Source organism: Pipistrellus kuhlii, unplaced genomic scaffold (assembly GCF_014108245.1).
Source record: "Pipistrellus kuhlii isolate mPipKuh1 unplaced genomic scaffold, mPipKuh1.p scaffold_m20_p_68, whole genome shotgun sequence".
NCBI lineage: Eukaryota > Metazoa > Chordata > Mammalia > Chiroptera > Vespertilionidae > Pipistrellus > Pipistrellus kuhlii.
In genome coordinates, this window is record NW_023425571.1 from 467424 (window position 1) to 486928 (window position 19505).

The 19505-nt window shown below is 58.9% G+C and overlaps 1 protein-coding gene across 5 annotated transcripts in view; it reads left to right on the forward strand.

The window, feature by feature from the left end:
- TSC1 (TSC complex subunit 1) overlaps positions 1-19125 on the forward strand; it is a 33500-nt gene extending 14375 nt beyond the window's left edge. For 3 of the 5 annotated variants that reach the window (XM_036420430.1, XM_036420431.2, XM_036420429.1), the window contains exons 5-23: positions 311-463; positions 2473-2617; positions 3741-3895; positions 4197-4270; positions 6874-7049; positions 7765-7877; positions 8154-8265; positions 8554-8672; positions 9949-10018; positions 10347-10448; positions 10671-11229; positions 12941-12984; positions 13542-13708; positions 14492-14674; positions 15363-15473; positions 16051-16173; positions 16930-17117; positions 17186-17347; positions 17607-19125. In XM_036420430.1, coding sequence (XP_036276323.1) covers positions 311-463; positions 2473-2617; positions 3741-3895; positions 4197-4270; positions 6874-7049; positions 7765-7877; positions 8154-8265; positions 8554-8672; positions 9949-10018; positions 10347-10448; positions 10671-11229; positions 12941-12984; positions 13542-13708; positions 14492-14674; positions 15363-15473; positions 16051-16173; positions 16930-17117; positions 17186-17347; positions 17607-18135 — 3285 coding nt within the window. In that variant the 3' untranslated portion in view covers positions 18136-19125. The remainder of the gene's footprint in view (positions 1-310; positions 464-2472; positions 2618-3740; positions 3896-4196; positions 4271-6873; positions 7050-7764; positions 7878-8153; positions 8266-8553; positions 8673-9948; positions 10019-10346; positions 10449-10670; positions 11230-12940; positions 12985-13541; positions 13709-14491; positions 14675-15362; positions 15474-16050; positions 16174-16929; positions 17118-17185; positions 17348-17606) is intronic. The other 2 variants (XM_036420434.1, XM_036420433.1) reach the window with 2 other exon arrangements.
- The last annotated feature ends 380 nt before the right edge of the window (positions 19126-19505 follow it).

Here is a 19505-nt window from a genome sequence, read left to right on the forward strand (position 1 = left end):
TTGTGCCTCAGGAGGCTCCCTGCCTCACCCCAGACCTGTGTCAGAGGACCCTTTCTCAGGAAGTGCAGGCTGTCCTCTCTCAGGCCATATGGGTCAGTGTTTTGTTTGCCAACATGATTTAAATCTTGAACTTGACCCCTTTACCTGTGTGACCCTTGCTCTACATCTTGGGAGGCCAGGGGGCCAGGGATCCATCCACTGGCCTTTGTGAGGGTCTCATACATGCACCTGAGGGTCTCCCTTGGTTCCCTTGATCCCCCCTCCCCCCAGCTTTATTGAGATACGTTTCCCTGTTCTCTCACACTTCTAGCATCTCTTGGACAAAATGAATGAATATGTGGGCAAAGCCGCCTCTCGGTTATCCACGCTCTCGTTACTGGGCCATGCCATCCGGCTGCAGCCGCCCTGGAAGCATAAGCTCTCTCAAGCACCTCTCCTGCCTTCTCTGCTAAAATGTCTCAAGGTATGGCGCGTGCAAAACTCGAGCGAAATGGCTTTGTGCGTGTCGTTGCTGAAACGTTGAAACACTTCAAGCAAGCGCGCTAGATTTTAAGCTTGAGAGTTCGAACACTCCAGGCATTTGGTGTTTCTCTGAGTGCAGAGTTGGGACTGAGGCCATTGTCAGGGCATCACTGATGCCCAGTAGCTTTTGGCCGAGCAGATACGGTAACGGTTCGGGCAGGTTGGTTCTCTTTCCTAAGCCTCTTCGGTGCCAGCCTTGGCGAGCCTTCCCTCAGGTGAAAATAGTCCGGCTCACCTCTGGGAAGCCCGTTTCCAAGCTCCTTTTAGCTAATAGAGTGAGGCCTTAAAGGCCCGGTGCCGTGGGCGCACCGCTGCCACGGCTCCTGCCCAGTGCCTCCCGCCCGACTCCACCCGAAGTGTTCCTGCGCAGGGAGCACACGTCTACGGTGCCTGATAATTGAGCGCCACGCTGGCTTGCTGAGCTGTGCAGGGCTCTTTGTCAATCTGTTCCAGTTCCTGGGCTTATTTCTGGCGGGAAGTAAGGAAACATGGTTAGTGTGAAGTGCTCGCTCCTCCCAGAGACTCAGGCGTGCGGAGTATTTATCTCGCCTCGTCCGGCACAGCACTCTGCAGGGGGCTCGTGTCTCTGCCAGGGAGGGGACTTCTGCTTTAGGGTCCCTGGAGGTGAGACCCAAGGAGACATGTTGAAAGGTGTCATTAAAACACGCCTGTAGTATTGGGGGAAAATAGGAACAGTTTTAGCAACTTTACTAAATTTTTAAATCTCCACCCAAGGATATGTGTTCATTGATTTTTAGAGAGAAGGAGAGAGAGAACTATCGATTGGTTGGCTCTCGTACATGCCCTGTTGGAGCCCCAGTAGGGTATTGAACCCGAAACCTAGGCCTGTGCCCTGATAGAGAATCAAACACAAAACTTTTTGGTATACGGGACAATACTTTAACCCATCAGCCACTTGACCAGGGCAATAACTTAATTTTTTAAGCTAGTGGGTCAATGAGGATATAATCCAGTTTTGAGGTACCCCATTTAATTTAGAGTCTAAAACTACCCATCTTTTCCAAAAAATTACTTGAAAATTACTCATGGGCTGTTCCGAGCCTTCAGTTAGATGTTGTAAGACAAGAGTTAATCCTCTCTCGGGAACTCTTACGTTCTAACCGCGTTGTCCATTCTTATCAGCAGATGGCTGCCATGACAGGTGCGGCCTTGATGTGAAAACTAAGTATATTTAACGCTTCCTTTCCGAACCGATAGCTCCTTTTTAAGTAGGAATAATGAGGGTCTTAGCCTCCACGGGCGTCTTGGTCACTACCTTGTTTCTTAAATCCGAATTCCGGTCACTTGGCAAACAGCCTTGATGTGGTCAGGACCAGGGGAGGCGCTGCCGGCCAGGCCTCAGGACCCTCTGCGTCAGGGTCTTCATGAGCCCGCAGTGAGCGACTCACTGGGCAGGTCTGGTTGTAGACACGGTCAGAGGGAGGCCGCCATGCCGCCTTTATCTGCTGGTTTCTTAGCTCCGTGAAGGTGAGCCTTTCAGGACCCTGTTTGTGCTGAGTTAACTTCGTCTTAAGTTACACGTCTGTGATCCTTGGAAAAGTGTGTGACTTGTCCATGTGTAGTGGTTTGTGTAATTGTAAAAAGGTAAGCATTTTAGGATTTGGCTGCCTGAATGAAAACAGCTGCATTCCTCTGTCCTGATAAAAAGTAGCCTCCTGCTTTCACATCCTCGGGCTTGAGGAGTGGGCGTCGCCCCACGCAGGTTAAGCTCCCCCGGGTGCGGGTGGGATATGGGTGGGGGTGCAGGTGTGTGGTTCCTGCCAGCTCCTGCAGCCGGGAGGTCCTCGGCAGCTCCTGTGGAGAGGCCGCAGTGCTGTCCCTCAGCCTCCGGGGCCTTAGGGGCTGAGTCTGAGCGAAGCTCTCATTGGGCCCGTGGTCCGAGGCGCAGCCCCGCACCCACAGGTGCTCCTCGCGCCCTTTCCTCCGCAGGTGGACACTGATGTCGTCGTGCTCACGACCGGCGTCCTCGTGCTGATCACCATGCTGCCCATGGTCCCGCAGGCAGGCAAGCAGCACCTGCATGACTTCTTCGACATTTTTGGCCGTCTTTCGTCCTGGTGCCTGAAGAAGCCAGGTGAGACCCCCGTGCCTGTCCGGTGGTGCTTTCACGGACGAGCAGGTGGTGAGCGTAAGGGAAGGACGCGCCGACCTCTGTTGCTGGCGTGGGTGTTGTCACCAGCCAGACGAGGGACTAGCTGGCGGTGTCCGCTGCAGGCTGTGCGCCGCCTCTTCCCTTGGCTAAAGGGTTCCTCCTAAGAGTGGTCGGAGGGAGAGCTCCCTGCCAGAGCGGGACATGCTTGCCTCAGCCCCTGTTCTGACAGGACACAGGCCCCTGGCCCAGGACTGGTCCCGTGTGTGTGTGTGTGTGTGTGTGTGTGTGTGTGTGTGTGTGTGGTGGGAGGAGGGAGGACGCTGTACATCTCCACCCGAACTCTTATTCCACATGCGGTGGACACGGGAACCTCGGCGGGCAGCGCGTTGTCAGCGTGCCTCCAGCTGTGAGCGTGTGAACTTCCCACACCAGGTGTGCTTTTGAGAGGATGAACCGGCTCAGCACAGCCGTGGGGCCGGGTGGAGTCCCTCTGGGGCAGGCGGGGCTCTGTCCGCGGGGGCCCTGTGGTTCCCACCGGTCCAGGCAGTTCCCACCGGTCCAGGCAGGCTAGCGAACTATGTGTTCTTCCTTCCACTCTCGGCTCTTGTGAAGCGAGTGTCAGGACAGTCTGCGTAGCTGAGGCTGCTGCTGGTTTTAAAGGTCCTCACACACCTGGGCACAGATATTTAAGCCTCGCCGGGCACCACGCACAGTGCCAGGCGCTGAGGGCAGAGGCTGCCAGCAGTGCCCTTCTCGGGAGCGCTGAGCCGGGAAGGGCAGGGGCAGGAGGATGAGAGGTGGTGGGGCCGGCGACTGTCCTCAAGGCGGCTCGGTGTGGGAGGCGTCCGGTCCCTTCGGGGGATGACTGGGGAGGAGGCAGTTTGCTGAGCCGGAGCCCGGGGCTCGCTTCACGGGAGGGCGTGTGTCCAGGGGCCACAGGGAGCCCCCCATGGATTTTCAGGGTGGCTGCGTGCTCACACTTGGTTGTAGAAAACCCCTCTCTTGTGAGTGCCTGTAAGCAAGGCGTCGGGGGCAGCTTTGGGCTCGTGTCTGCCGGGCCCCCGTCAGCCTGTGTCCCGCTGAGGCTCTGGACGCCCCTTTGCAGGCCACGTGGCGGAAATCTACCTGGTCCACCTGCACGCCAGCGTCTACGCCCTCTTCCACCGCCTCTACGGCATGTACCCCTGCAACTTCGTCTCCTTCCTGCGCTCCCACTACACCATGAAGGAGAACCTGGAGACCTTCGAGGAAGTGGTCAAGGTGAGCGGCAGCCGTGTGGCCCGTGGCCCTTACTGCCTTTGTGTTGATTAGAGGGGAGTCTGGAAAGAGAGCCCTCCCCAGCCCAGGGCCCCCAGCCCAGCCCTGAGCAGCCACGGCTCTGCCCTCTGCCTTGATGGACGTGCCTGCCCTGTGCCGTGTGGCCCTGTGACGGGCCCTTCCTTTCACGGCGCCCAAGCTCCCCTGTTGCAGCGTGCATCCGTGCTCGTTCCTCTTTATGTCACGTAATGTCCTGTCGTGTGGCGATAGCTAAGCCTTTCGCTTGTCAACCGGACCCTTCTAGCCAATGATGGAGCATGTGCGGATCCACCCGGAACTGGTGACCGGATCCAAGGACCTTGAACTGGACCCTCGGAGGTATGGAAACACCGGGTACTCCTCAGGCTCTGGCGAGATCGCAGTGGGGTGGGGAGACGTCCTCTCGAGAGGTCATTGGGGGTAAACCTGTTAGAGAAAAACAGCAAACCAGTACGGATCAGACATCACCTGGCGTTAGCTCTGACACACCTTCAGAGCGGGGAGAGGTTTTCTCCCAGCCAGGTTGCCTGGTGGGGTGGGCGTTTTAGATACGCAAGGACTCACACCTGCCCCCATAGACCCTGTCTCCGCTGAGCACTGGGCACGGGTTTCACCAGAATACTAGTGAGGTCCAGGGGCATGGCTTTAAATTGTCACATGTCATTGACTCTAAGATGCCATTGAACAACAGGATGTACTTGTGTTTTACTTTCTTTATACCTGAGAAAGAAAAAATACCGAATAAACCAACCTGTGACTGGCTAGCCTCTGCTTCCCAGTTTCAGAGAGATTACATATGGAAAGAATCAAGAAGTTACTGCAAGTGCATCTATTGCTTTGGTTGAAATAAAACATCTCTGCGACATGCACTTCATTGTCTTCTCTGAGGTCCGTCTCTGAGTGTCTGTGTGTCTTGACACTTTTCACTAATCACTTTCCAGCCACTGAGAATGTGGGCAGGAGACTAGCAGCCGTGCCCCCAGTGTCACAGGCCGCCACCGAGACCCTCACCTGCACTGACCCCAAGGCCCTGCCTCTAGGGCAGCTGCCTGAGGCCCCACAGCCGGCTCCTTCCCGTGTGTGACACCACAGTCCCCACATCTCAGCGAGGCTGAGCGGCCTAGAACAGTGGTTGGCAACAGACGAGATCGGGCGCATACAGGGTGGTATGGCTATAGACCAGAGCCAAATATCAACAGGACAACGGTGGAAATTTCTTTGGAGAGCCAAATGTTCTAAACTTCTAACACCACTTCTTCAAAATAGACTCGCCCACGCCGTGGTATTTTGTGGAAGAGCCACACTCAAAGGGCCAAAGAGCCGCATGTGTCTCGAGAGCCACAGTTTGCCAACCACGGGCCTAGAACCGTTGCGTCGGGCGGGTGTTTCCTAGGGGAGCCTGGCACGGCGGTGCTGCAGGGCTGCTCTCCGTGAGCCTCGGAACACGGAGGCGAGAGCCCTGGGGTGATAGTTACTTAGAAACATGCAGGGCAGGTGATGTGGTCACAGGAGGACCGTGCTGCCTGAGCGAGCAAAGGCGTTCGTCTTCCATTTAGCGAATCTGGCAAACACAAGGAAGTAAAAGAAGGAAAGGAACGCACCCGTGTCTTGTTCTTCTCATTGGAATTATTGGTGGGCGCATATCCGTGTGTGTGTCTCCAAGTAGTTTTGTTTGTTTGGTTTTTAAATATATTTTCATTGACTTTAGAGAGGAAGGGAGAGGAAGAGAGAGAGAGACACATCAGTGATGAGAGAGAATCATTGATCGACTGCCTCCTGCATGCCCCCTAGTGGGGATCGAGTCCGAAGCCCAAGCACGTGCTTTTGGCCAGAATCAAACCTGGGACCCTTCAGTCCGCAGTCCAATGCTTTATCCACCGAGCCACACCAGCCGTGGCTCTGAGTAGTTTTGTGTACTCGTGTAAGAGTATATCCTGAGCATTTGCTGTCACTTAATCTGTGAAAGCATGGTTTGTAAAGCCCGCTTTAGGAAGGGACAACTTAGATACAGTGAAGTTCATCCGTTTTTGTTAGGTTTGGACAAAAGGCTCACTCGCCACAGAAGATGCTCCATTGCCCAGGAAGCCCCTTCCAGCCCTCCCTCCCTCCCCCTGGACGACCACGGGCCCGCTGACGGGTCACGGTCTCCTCTGCAGAGTCTGGCTGGGCTTGGGGCTGCTTCCTCCCTCTTCCCATCACCATCTGTGCTGTGCTATGCTAGGCCGGTGCACATGGCCACGCGTGTCTCTCCGTGGGCCGTGCTCTTAGTGCAGAACCTTGGCTCCCGGATGAGAGCCCTGAGACGTTCTGTACGTTTCCCGCGGCTGCTCCCGGGCGGGGACTTTCTGCCTGTGTCTGCGGCCTGAGGACGGGTTGGAATCCCGGCACTTTGACCCGGGGCCTCGCGTCACGCTCAGCTCCCCGGCAGCTCCGGGGCCTCCCTGATCTTTGGTCACCTTTGTTCCAGAGGAGATTTCCCCTGGCGGCTGCTCTGCGCGGTGTGTGTGCCGTTTTGAGCCAGGCCTAGTCTTTGTTGATGAAGTTTTTCTTTCAGTTTAGTGCCTGGTAGATGGATAAACCACTTTAAAGGGGAGGATGTAGGTGTATGAGATGAAAGCCTAGTTTCTGGTCAGCACTTCTCGGGGTGGTGTGGCTCCGCCTCGCTCTGCGCAGCTGGCTGGAGTCAGCAGGCGCATGTATCTGATGGATCCAGGCGTCTTCAAACTTTTTAAAGTGGGGGCCAGATCACAGTCCCCCAGAGAGCTGGAGGGCCGGACTATATGAACTACTAATTCCTACTGTAACACCTCGGCTGCGCTCACTGCCCAAAAAACCTGGCGGGCCGGATCAGACTCCTCTGCGGGCCGCATGTGGCCCGCGGGCCGTAGTTTGAAGACGCCTGGCTGCAGCTTGCGTTTCTTGACTTCCTTTGCCTTTCACAGGTGGAAGAAGTTAGAAACCCATGATGTTGTGATCGAGTGTGCCAGAATCTCTCTGGACCCTACAGAAGCCTCCTACGAAGACGGCTGTTCTGTGTCTCACCAAAACTCAGCCCGCCCGCCCCCTCGCGCAGCCGACGTCACCGCAAGCCCTCACGTGGACCCGCAGAACAGCTTCGGTAGGAGGGGCTCTGGGACGCATTGTTGGTTTTTGCTGACTTTCTTATTCTTTTCCTAGAAGAAGACTTGGGTCGGCTTCCCAAATATTTAAAATTTGAATTTGCCTCCATTTCTGCCGATTATTCCTCCTCTGAGTGTGATTTAGGCCCATGTCCTCGGCCTCCTGCCCGATCATGTGCAGCAGACTTGCCGAATTTGCGATGCTTAACAAGGAAGATGGATTTAAGTGTTTGACTTCCTGTGTGTAAGGGAGTCTTCCTCCTTTTCCAGCACGTGAGGCCCTCTGGGCCGCAGCACTGCCGTGTGCCCGGGTCTGCACGGAGGAGAATTGGGGTGGCACAGAGTCCAGACTGCTCTGCAGGCAGCCCCACTGGGGCACCGCCCGGCCCTGCCCCTCGCGTTTCCCTGCAGACCCCCCTGCACTTGTTCCCCTGGATGCCAGCGCCCTCAGATGTGCTTTCAGTGAGAGCACGGACTGTTGTTGGGAGTTGAGAAGATGTATTTTTTAAACAAATTTAATTTGAGAGAGAGAGACACCAATGCATCATCCTCCGTCCATGCATTCATCGGTTGCTTCTTGTCCGTGCCCTGACTGGGGACCAGCCCTCGTTGGTGCTCCAACCAGCTGAGCCTCAGCGAGGACGCGGTGCCCAGGTGTCCGTCAGCACCACCAGGCCACACGGTGAGGCGTGTGCTCTTTCCCTTTCATTGCAGGGAGCGTGACTTCCACCCCGCACTCCGCGTCCCGGCCGATGTCCAGCACACCAGGGCAGCCCCCTCCGCCTCTGAGTTCCCCTGCACCTCGCCTGTCCGCCGAGGCCCCGCAAGTACGGTCCCGAGCGCACCTGTGTCTCCTTTGCTTGCCGCCGGCGCGGGCCACTGGGGTCGGGCGTTGGCACGTGGTCGGGGAAATCTCACACTGCTCCGTTCAGGAAGTTATTCTTAAGGCTGGGTTTCCCTTGGAATCCAGACTTACAAATGCAGCGTGTCCCTTGGTAGAGCTTTAACGAGGTGCCTCTTTCTAGCTGGCAGTGGCCACTGCCCAGGGGCGTACACGCTGGGTGAGTGGTCCTTGCTCATCCCGACACGCTTATGCTTCCCAGGCTGCTCTCTGGAGCCCGTCCCTGGTGTGCGGCATGGCCACACCTCCCACCTCTCCTGGAAACGTGCCACCTGACTGCGCCCAGCCCTACAGCAAAGCCTTCGGGGCCTCTGGTACGTCTGCCTCGGGTGGGCTTGTGGGTGGGGGTGGCCCTGCCATTTGTGACCAGGAACAGCCTTGGTCTGACTGTGTGTGGGGACTTGCAGCAGTGAACCTGATGTTGGCACTACCGCAAACCGTGGGGGCTTCTGGAACATGCAGAGTGAACCCAGACACCAGAGCCTGGCCTGGAGCCCCCACGAGTGATCGCTGGCAGCTTTCCTCATGGCGACAGGCCGCCAGGAACGCGGCCGCTCAGCAGGCGGGCCCAGTGACTGCGCTCTGCCCTTGTCTCTGAGCAGGTGGAAAGGGAACTCCCTCGGGAACCCCGGCGACCTCTCCTCCGCCCGCCCCGCCCTGCCATTCGGATGACTGCGTGCACGGCCCGTGCCCCCCGCCCACAGCCCCGCACGCCCGGAAGGTATGCTCGGGTTGCCCTCTGCCCTGGCACGGGGGCTGGCTGCTCGCTCACTGTGCCCTGAATGTGGTGGCCTTCACCAGAACACCTGGCACAGAGCAGCCAGCAGTTATCCCAGGGGCAGCTGCCGCGGCTGAGCCCTTCCTGGGGCCCGCGGGCAGAGGTGCCGGCGCGGTGATACTAAGCTGTCCTTTGGCCCTTGACCGCGTGGAACGCCTGGTATAGAAACGGTGGTGAGCGCCTGGCCCCTCAGCGCGACTCACAGCAGGGGCCCACAGTCTTCTTCCTGGACTGTTTGTTTCTGTTTAAAAGAAAAGAAAAGCCAAAAAACTAACTTAAGAAGATTCTGTGCAAAGCAGTGAAAGTCGTCATTCAGATCTTGGCCTTTGGGAACGTGATTGCATAACTCCCTGTAATGGAAGAGGACATGCGTGTAAGCTCCGCTCACACCAGGTGGCGTGACCTCAGGCACCGAGCGAGGGCCAGGCCGAGAGCTGGCCCGGCTCTTCCTCCCGAAGCGCTGGTTTACTGGAGCGCTGGCTGGCACTGGTGTGCAGACCTGAGTGTGGCCAGCAGTTAGTTTGTTAAGTGATGCCCTGAGCCCGTCCCTTCCAGATAAACAACTGGCAGTATTTGCTGCCAGTGATAACATTCAGCTCCAGGTGAAATTGGAATATTAAGACACTGGCATCCGCCCCGCAAGCTGATAGCTCCCCCTGGTCTCCTGTGAGATGGGAGGTCAGGGAAGTGTGGCTAGGCCTTCGTGTTGTCAGTATTGAATGGTGAATTGTTTCAGCTGCATGACCCGGTGAGCCAGTCTCTGCCAAATGCCCAGAGATCGATGCTCGAGCCTCATGCATGGTGAAGGTGCTTTCGTGTACATGCCTGTTCTTTTAAAAAAATATATTTTATTGATATTTTACAGAGAGGAAGGGAGGGGGAGAAACACTGATAAGAGAGAAACAAGGTACATGCCCTTGATCAGAATCGAACCTGGGACCCTTGAGTCCGTAGGCCGACACTCTAGCCACTGAGCTAAACCGGTCAGGGTTAATGAATATTCTTAAAAACTTCACTTTTAATTCCTAATCCAGTAACTTCCAGGAGATAGAACACAACCCACAGACGGGAGGTTCTGGGGTTCTCCATAGTTTAAGGACATCAAGGCGTCCCGAGACAAACAGCTTTCTAGCCTGACAGCGCAGGTACATGGGGGCTTCTCTTACGTGGAGACCTGTGCTCAGCCTCGCGAGTGACGTGCACATGCCCGTCTTTGCAGGAGGAGAGAACAGATCCGGCCCGGCCCTGCCTGCACAGACAGCACCATCTTCCCAACGACCGCGGGCTAGGTAACGTCTCCTCTTGGGCTTACATGTGGGTACGGAAGTCCTGGAAGGCTGCAGACCCCCGAGGCCGCCCTTTGCCCCAGAGGCCGCCTAACAGTGACAGCTTCTCAGCCAGCGCAGGGGAGCGCCCGTGTGCGGGCTCAGCCGAGGCTTTACCTGTGCGCGGAGCATTAGGGACGGAGTTTCCTTCCTGGGCTTGTGTTTGCACCCTTAGCGTGGGCAGGGTCAGAGTCTGCCCCCGGAGTGCCCCGCCAGCCTGTCAGCCCAGCAGGGAGCGTTTCGGTCCCAGCGGTTTCCAGCGTGTTCTCTGACTCGGGTTGTCTGTTTCTAGAAGAACTTCCTGGCAGCAAAGAACTTCCTCTCAGTGACCTTCCTGGGTTCTTAGGTGGCCTGGCCTCCGAAGAAGACAGCATTGAGAAGGACAAAGAGGAAGGTAACACCCGGGCTCCTGGCCTGGGGAGGCTGTGAGGTGGTAAAGCTGAGCCCGGGCCTCGTGCCAGCACGCAGGCTGGCGTGGTGTCTCTCCTCTCGGGGAGAAGAGGCGGGAGGTGCACTCTGGGCCCAACGCCAGGTGAAGGGATGCCATTCTGCAATGTCCTGTGGGAGGCACTGCGGCCTGCTCACCTGGTGTGTCTGTCTCCCTCCCTCCCCTCAGCGGCAATTTATAAAGAACTTTCTGAGATCACCACGGCCGACACCGAGCCTCTGGTTCCTCGAGGAGGCTTCGACTCTCCCTTCTACCAGGACAGCCTCCTGGGCTGTCCCAGGAAGACACCGTCAGCCACCGCCGGCGCGCAGGGCACCAGTGTGCACCCCGAGTCTTTCAACTCATCCCTGGACAAGCTGGGGCCCGACACACCAAAGCAAGCCTTCACCCCCATTGAGCTGCCCTGCGGGGGCCCTGACGAGAGTCCTGCCGGGAGCAGGGAGCGCCAGACCCCCCCGGAGCCCAGGATCCTCACACCCAGCCCTTTCAGAGTTCCGTCTCAGAGGGGCGCGGGCCTCAGCAGTGGGCAGCCCCCGCCCTACGATCATCTCTTTGAGGTGGCACTGCCCAAGGCTGCCCACCATTTCGTCAGCACAAAGACCCAGGAGCTCATCAAGAAGGTGCCAGGAAGCTCAGAGGGAGCCTGGGTGCCCTCTGCCTCCCCCCTGGAGGTGCTGGACAGGCTGATCCAGCAGGGCGCTGACGCGCACAGCAAGGAGCTGAGCAGGTGAGGCCGCCGAGAGGGGCTCCGTCCTCCCCAGGGTCTGTCCCGGTGACCTGAGAACGTGGGAGGGCGCAGGCAGTGTGCTCCGCCCGGGGCTGTGTCCTGCAGACGTGCACACTGAGCTGGATCGTCCTCGCGCCCATTTTGACACGCGTCTTCCTGCCTCTGCGGAGGCCGCCTAGCACTGCGCTCTGAGGACGGGCAGGCTCCACGCTTGCTCTCGCAGCGGAGGGCGAGGTGGTGACATCTCAGATGCAGGCATGTTGGCCGCAGGCCCCCCTGCGAGCCAAGGGCTTCTGTGCGCTGCCAGCACTCATCAGGTGGCAGATAAATCAGCCTTTCAAGCAAGCTCAGGCCCCCGCCCTGGCCCGGCGCTCGTGATTTCTGAGATCTGTGAGACACTCTTCAACCTTCTTCTCCTTTTTAACCCTTCTCTTCTTTATTTTTTTTTCCTTCAACCTTCCTTTTTATCCCCTTTTCAAAGGAGGTCCGAGGAAGGCGTGAGGGAAGTTTGAGTTCTCGGCCATTGCTCAGCAGGTTCTTGGGAAATGTTAGTTTCCATTTGCCTTCTGTATAATAACCTAAGGCAGAATTTGACAGAGATTGTAATAATTAACATTTCTCTCTGTCTTCCTTTTTAAGATTGATTTTGGATGGGGGGGGAGGAATAATTGTAATAATCAGAGCAATAAAGATCTATTTAATTAAAAAAATATATATAGCCGGGACCGGTTTGGCTCAATGGATAGAAAGCGTCGGCTTGGGGACTGAAAGGTCCCGGGTTCGATTCCGGTCAAGGGCATGTACTTTGGTTGCGGGCACATCCCCGGTGGGGGGTGTGCAAGAGGCAGCTGGTCGATGACTCTTTCATCGATGTTTCTAGTTCTCTATCTCTCTCCCTTCCTCTCTGTACAAAATCAATAAAATATATTAAAAAAAATATATATATATATATATGTAAAACAAGATTGATTTTGGAGAGGGAGGAAGAGAGAAACATTGATGTGAGAGAAACATCACTCAGTTGCCTCCCAGACGCACCCTGATGGGGAATTGAACCTGCTATCTTCTGGTGTACAGGACAGCCCACTGAGGTGGTGCTCTGACCACTGAGCAATACCAGCCAGAGCTAAGATTCCTCGCGCCCCCTCCCCTCCCCCCCTCCCATCGCCCTTTTTTTTTCTTCCTAAAATATATTTTTCTGTTGATTTCACAGAGAGAGTTAGGAACATCAGTGGTGAGAGAGAAGCATGGATCGGCTGCCTCCTGCACACCCCACAACCCAGGCCTGTGCCCTGACTGGGGGATGCTCAACCACTGAGCCACGCCAGCTGGGCTAAGATCATATTTTAATGACATTCAGGGTAATAGGCCCAGGTAAACTACCTCCTTTTTCCCTTAAACTCGGTGACAGGAGTGTCTCAACCCAGAGCTGCTCTCCATGTGTTTCAATTGAGGATTGAAAACGGGCAGCTCTCAGCATGTTTGGTCACCAGTCACCTTGGAAGCTGAGCAGAACTCGCCAGCCACAGAGTGAGCTCTGGGCGGGGCCCGTGGCCTCGGCCTTCCCTCGAGCGGGCTGTCGGGCTCCTCGGCTGGCTCCGCAGGGACTGGAGCAGAAGGCTTTCTTGTGCCACAGGAGGACCTGACCTTGCTGAGGGACAGTTCCAGGTACGTGAGACCGTAACTCTGTGCTTCAAACCTTTCTCCCCAGGCTGTCTCTACCCAGCAAGTCTGTCGACTGGACCCACTTTGGAGGTAAAGTTGTTACTTCCGCTCCAGATCCAGCCCGCATGGGCTTGCCGCCTGTCACCTTCCTGTCCACGAGGGAGGTGCTCTGTAGGAAGCAGATTCCCGCTTGGCTCCTGTTCCAGCCACGTAACCGTGTGCTTACTAACGGGGCTGTCAGTGCTGTCCAGCCCACTCTCCTGTTGTGGAGAAGTGCAAAGACCATGCGCTTCGCAGCAGAATTGCGGGAAGTGCAGACCCCACGCTGAGCCCCAAGAGCAGGGGGTGGTCCTGGGGAGTCCAGGGAACAGACCAGGAACGGAGAAAAGGGAGCTCAGACGTGGACGCAGAGGGTCCAGTTTGAGGGGAAAAGGGAAGCGTGCTCAGTGTCCCCGAGTCGTGCCCTTAGTAAGGGACGGAGGTGGTGATGCTTCACTCCCGCTGGCGGCTGCGGGGAGCCCCCAGGTCCTGGCCAGGGGCGGCAGTCTCTTTGTAAACACTGTTTCCTGGGTGACAGACCCTGGGGGGGGCTTGGTTGAGCGCCAGGTAAAAGGCCTCTCTGCCTCCTCCCTCTGCTTCAAATCCAGGCTCTCCCCCCTCAGATGAGATCCGCACCCTCCGGAACCAGCTGCTCCTGCTGCACAACCAGCTGCTCTACGAGCGATTCAAGAGGCAGCAGCACGCCGTCCGGAACCGGCGGCTGCTCCGCAGGGTGATCCGGGCGGCGGCTCTGGAGGAGCACAACGCGGCCATGGTGAGCGCCGGGCGGTGGGGTCGGGCAGGGCCCTTCGCTGCGGTAGGAGCAGCCCTGAGCCGGTCACTTCCCGCCCTGGCTCTGCTCCCGCCTTGTCTTTGAGGTTCGCACGCGAGTGGCTGCCTCTCTGGGCTCCGGCAGCTCTTGGAAGTCGCGGGGTCAGCTGCTTTTTTGTGTGTGCGTGTGTGTGTTTTAATTTGTTTATTGATTAAGGTATTACATGTGTGTCTTCATCCCTCCATTAATCCCTCAACCTGCACCCCCCCACTCATGTCCTCACAACCCTGGCGATCATGTCCATTGGTTTGGCTTACATTCATGCATACAAGTCCTTTGGCTGTGTTTTTTGTTGATCTGTCATTGGCTGTGATGATAACAGGGCCAAAGGTTATTTAGTTTTCCCAAATGTGACAGCAGCTCTCCTGAAGCTGTTTTATGGCCCCAAATGTGTGGCACGTAGTGCAGCCAGTTGGACCTGGACACTGGCCGTGGCTCTGCCACTTGGGAAAGTAGGTGAGCCCGCGGCAGCGGCCACCCAGCGGGTAACTAAGGAGTGACCCGCGGCCGGGGCGAGCGGCGTGCAGTGCGTCCCTTCAGTGACCTGAGGGCAGTGTGGGAGCCCTAGAGCTGGAGCCCAGCCAGACAGAGCGGCGGTCCGGTCCTGGGCCTGCAGCATGGGTAAAGGGCAGCTAAGGCCTGAGAAGAAATGTTTGCATTTGAACTTGAGCATCACCGCCCCGTTGGGAAGGCAGCTAACATGACGACATCTTTGGTCTCTGCCAGAAAGACCAGTTGAAGTTGCAGGAGAAAGAAATCCAGATTTGGAAGGTCAGTCTGCAGAAAGAGCGAGCCAGGTACAGCCAGCTCCAGGAGCAGCGGGACACCATGGTCGCCCAGCTGCACAGCCAGATCCGGCAGCTGCAGCATGACCGGGAGGAGTTCTACAACCAGAGCCAGGAGCTGCAGGTACGCGCTGTGCGGGTGTCCCCCGCGGGCACCCCAGGTGCTCCCACCGAGGCGAGCTCTTTCCCGGACACCAGGCCCGGCGCAGGCCCACTGACTTAGGGAAAGGCCCCGCTCCCTCAGTGTCTCCGCAGCCAGAGAAGTTCTGCTTCTCAGGTGGATCTAAACAACTTGGTGCTGCTTGTCCTGACAGCCTAGTAGCTGTTTAAAGTAACCTACATAAATTTAAGAAAGCTTTAGTTCCCTTTTCAGTGGCACAGCCGCTTGCCAGTGCTGTGTGCGCCCTGGAACACCGCAGGTGCAGGCCCTGGGTCCCTGGAAGGTCCCGTTTCCCACCGCTTTTTGCCTTGTGATCTGGTTCATTGACCACCTGACGCGCAGCTTTGCAGAGAGAGGGCGACATCCCACGAAGGACCTCCCGCCGGTAGTGCACGTGATGACCAGCAGGTGTCGCTGTGTTTTCCTCAAAAATAAACCCTCGGGCCTGGTTCAAGGGCGTTTGGTGTCCCGCTCCAGGCTCTTTGGTGCAGTTTGGGGGCTGGAGGTCTGAGGCTTTGGTTAAACAAGCCAGGAACTCGCCACAGCTTATTTTTTACAACTAAGACTCATTTCCTGATGGGCCACTGAGGGAGCAGGGGCCGGCTCCCGGGCGGGGGGCTGCTAGTGCTCTGAGCCTGGTCTCCCTGCGCAGACGAAGCTGGAGGACTGCAGGAACATGGTGGCGGAGCTGCGCCTGGAGCTGAAGAAGGCCAACAGCAAGGTGTGCCACACGGAGCTGCTGCTCGGCCAGGTGTCTCAGAAGGTGAGAGGGCGACGGCTGGCCCCTCGCTGGCCGCCTCCACGGGGACAGTGCTGCTTGTGTGTCAGTGAGGGGTCCCCAGCAGGGGGCGCGCCTGTCCCTTCAAGGGGACAGCGGTCAGGTCTGGAGACATGCTGGTGTGACGGTGGAGGGGCCATGCTGGGAGCTGCTGAGCCTGCTAGTGTCCCGGAAGGCCCTCTCCGCACCTGTATGAAGTTGGTTCGGAGCTTTGAGCTGTGAATCTCTCAGGTTTGCTGCGCTACGAGAAATCAGAGTCAGGAGCGGCCAGTCTTCCCAGGACGGAGGCCCTGCTGCGGTCCTGCCCCCCTTCCCCGCAGCCTATGGTGGCCGCCTCGGTGTGGACGCTGGCACGTCTCCCTTTTCGCTGGCTCTGTTTAAAGTGCGTTTTTGTCCGTTTCATCGGCCCTGGAGGCCCCTCCACACCAGCTGAGGGGTAGGAAATGCAACCCAGGAGCTGTGGACTCCGCCCTGGCGCTCAAGTGGAGAGCTGCTGCCCCCCAGTGGCCGCCTGCCAGCGTGCGCGGCGGGTCTTTCACTGCCTGTCCCTGTGTTTGGCCAGCTCTCCAACAGCGAGTCGGTGCAGCAGCAGATGGAGTTCCTCAACAGGCAGCTGCTGGTGCTCGGGGAGGTCAACGAGCTATACTTGGAGCAGCTGCAGAACAAGCACTCGGACACCACCAAGGTGGGCGGGGCGCGGGGGGGCGGGGGCGGCCCTCACTGGTCACCGAGCGGTTTCGTGACTCGTTTCCCAAAACGGCGCTGTGGTCCTGGCGCCCGTCCCCCTCTCCCCGGCCTGGCCGTGCAAGCACTTCTCGGCATCACACGAGCCTGCTCCCCCCAGGCCGCTTTGAGGTGTCAGTGCAGCCGCTGGTGGAAGTGGCACCGAGGAGGAGACGTTCCCTTCTTCACCCAGGCCCCCCGGAGGGAGGGGAGCGGCTCTGGCGCGGGGCGCTCCGGACCCAGAGCGCGGACCGCTGTGCCTGTCCTCCCTGCGGTGGAGTTTCAGCAGCTGGTGGCTCGCGCGTTGGCCAGGCCAGCGACAGGCCGGTCTTTTGAATCAGTGGCTCTGCAGTGCGTTGGGACAGTCTCGTGCCGGTGTAGACAGCCGGGAGTGTGAGTGAGCGAGCCGGGAGTGAGGGTCAGCACACACTCAGGTGTTTCCATCACCGCGTCTCCGTCACCCACGCCCACCTCCACGCTCTGTGAGGGCCCAGACCCAGAGGCGTGGCTCATCCCTGCAGCCCGCAGGCCAGGCTCCTCCAGAGGGAGTTCATCCGGAACCCGGCTCCCACTTCCTGGGCGTTATAACCGCTTTGGTGAAACAACCGGAACCACAGGCTGAGAACCTCTGAGGAGTTTACTCAGGGCGCCTGCCGGGCCTGGGGTTCGAGCACCTGTGTGCCCTCAGTGCCCTGGCCTGACTCGGCCCCTCCCCCAGGAAGTGGAGGTGATGAAGGCTGCGTACCGGAAGGAGCTGGAGAAGCACCGGAGCTACGCGCTCCAGCAGAGCCAGAGGCTCGACACCTCCCAGAGGCGGGTGCTGGAGCTGGAAGCTCAGCTGGCCAAGAAGGACCACCTCCTGGTGGAGCAGAAGAAGTACCTGGAGGACGTGAAGCTCCAGGCCAGGTAACGCGCGGGAGGGGCGTGCGGGGCGCGGGGGCGGCGGGGGTCCCACTGGCCGCTGTGTCTTCCAGGGGCCAGCTGCAGGCCGCCGAGAGCCGGTACGAGGCTCAGAAGCGCATCACCCAGGTGTTTGAGCTGGAGGTCTTAGACCTGTACGGCAGGCTGGAGAAAGATGGCCTCCTGAGGAAACTTGAAGTTGAGAGAACAGAAGCGGCGGAAGCAGCGGAAGAAAGGTAGGAGCAGAGGGCTGTGCGTTTCAGAGCCCCCCGCGCCCTGTCCTCAGGACGCCTTGTGATCTCCCCGTGTCCCTTTTCCGGGGCCCCAGTCCCTGTTTGAGACGCGTCCGTGTACCGGGCTGTGATTAGGTGTCCTTGTGAGGTCCTCCCTTGAGCCCATTACAAACGTGAGCCGTCGGCAGAGTTTGGTGTCGGTGTGAGCCCCCACCTCCGGACCCGGGCCCGCTGTCACCCACGCCGCTCTGCTCTGTCGCAGGCCGGACTGCTGCAACAACAGCGGCTCGGGTCCCGTGAGAGGGCACAGCGACGCGGTGTCGGGCCACAATGGGGAGACCAGGCCCCCCCGACCTGGCAGCACCCGGGGCGGCGGGGGCAGCGGCAGCGTGGGCAGCGGCAGCAGCGGCAGCAGCAGCGGCAGCAGCCAGCTCTCCACGCCGGAGAAGCCCCCGGCCCAGCGGGCAGGCCCGTTCAGCAGCCGCTGGGAGACGGCCGTGGGCGAGCCCTCTGCCAGCATCCCCGCCACTGTGGGCTCCCTGCCGAGTTCCAAAAGCTTCCTGGGCATGAAGGCTCGAGAGCTGTTCCGGAACAAGAGCGAGAGCCAGTGCGACGAGGACGGCGTGACCGGCAGCGGCCTCTCTGAGACGCTCAAGCCGGGTGTGGACGCGGGCGTGGAGGCCAAGACCCCCCTGAGCCCGGACGGCCCGCGCCCCGCGCCCCCCAGCCCGGACAGTGTGGGGCAGCTGCGCATCATGGACTACAACGAGGCCCACCAGGAGCACAGCTAAGATGGCCAATCAGTGTTAACAAAGCCTGAGGCTCGGCGGGGGCCGGTGTCCGAGGGCGCTGCTCCCGGCCCCAGAGGCCGGCCCAGGGCGGAGTGGGTGGAGGCCTTCGACAGCTGCCCGAGTGCAGAACGGTTTTCGGATCTGGCGTGGAAATGCCTCTTCCCTCCCCCCCATTGACCTCGCCGCGTGTACTAACCGAGGGCCAGTTTGCATTCCTCACGCTTGGTTTTCTTCCTCCCCCCGAGGTTGTGCCCTTTGAACCAGTGCAATATGAGGCCAAACTCCTCTAACCACTCCTCCCCGCAGCCGGAGAGCTGGCTGCGCGTTAGCCAGTGCAGGTGCGCCCTCGCCAGGAGGCAGCGTGTCAGCTGGCGTCTTTTGCTGGTTTGGTCTGAAGTTCAGCATCTAAGTCAGTGGGTTAAAGGAACAACGGTTCAGTCCCCTCCCGTCCTGGCGGCTCCGATAAGCTCCCTGGAGGGTCTGTGAACAAAGGTCTGTTGGGACGTCAGAGCTGGCGCTGCGGGGACCGGGCCTCCCCTTCGGGACGCTCCGTCCCCTTCCCCACTACCTCTTATTTATTTGGTGTTTGCTCGAAAGCTGGTACTGGTCTGACCACAGGCTGGTGAGGGGCACACCTGCTGTCTGCAGGCAGAAGGGGGGTGGGGAGGAGCCGCCTCGGCAGGGCTGTGCTGGCCGAGCCGGGGTGGCTGTCCGTCCGTGTGTCCTGGGCGCCTGTCGGCTTCTCTGTGGCTGCAGCAGGACGGCTCTGATGGGCCCAGAGCTGCCTCTCAGCCCACGCGACCTGGTTTCTCAGGGTTCAGAGCTCCTCACTAACTAGGTTCCAGGCCACCAGAAAGTAACAGCTCTTACACCAGTTCGGGGACCCCCGGCTGCCGCCCAGTGTGCTCGGGCAGCGGCCCCGGCCAGAGCGCTGGCTGGCAGAGTGGAACTCGGCAGATGCTCCTGAAATAAACGCCGGAAGCCTGAGAATTCTTGCCTGGTGTCCAGTGGGGAGAGGGGGGGTGGGGCCGAAGCCTGAGGGGGGCCGCCGGGGGAGGGGGGAGCGAGGAACGAGGACACACCGCTGCTTTCTGTGCTCCGAATCGCAGTCGACCACAAGGAGGGAAAGGCACCTCCCCGGGGTGGGGGAGGGGGTGTCTCCCGAACCTGGAGCTCCGCACAGGAGCCGGGGGTGGGGATCTCTGTCAGATGGGGACAGACGCCCTGGCATCCCTTCACCAGGGCCTGGGTGGCGAGAGGCCCGCATCCCATGCAGGGAGCTGACCTCGGGACCCGGTCTGCAGGCGTGACTGGCCCCGGCCTGGGAGAGGCGGTCAGCGGGCCCGGCACTGCCTTTAGCTGCAGTGTCA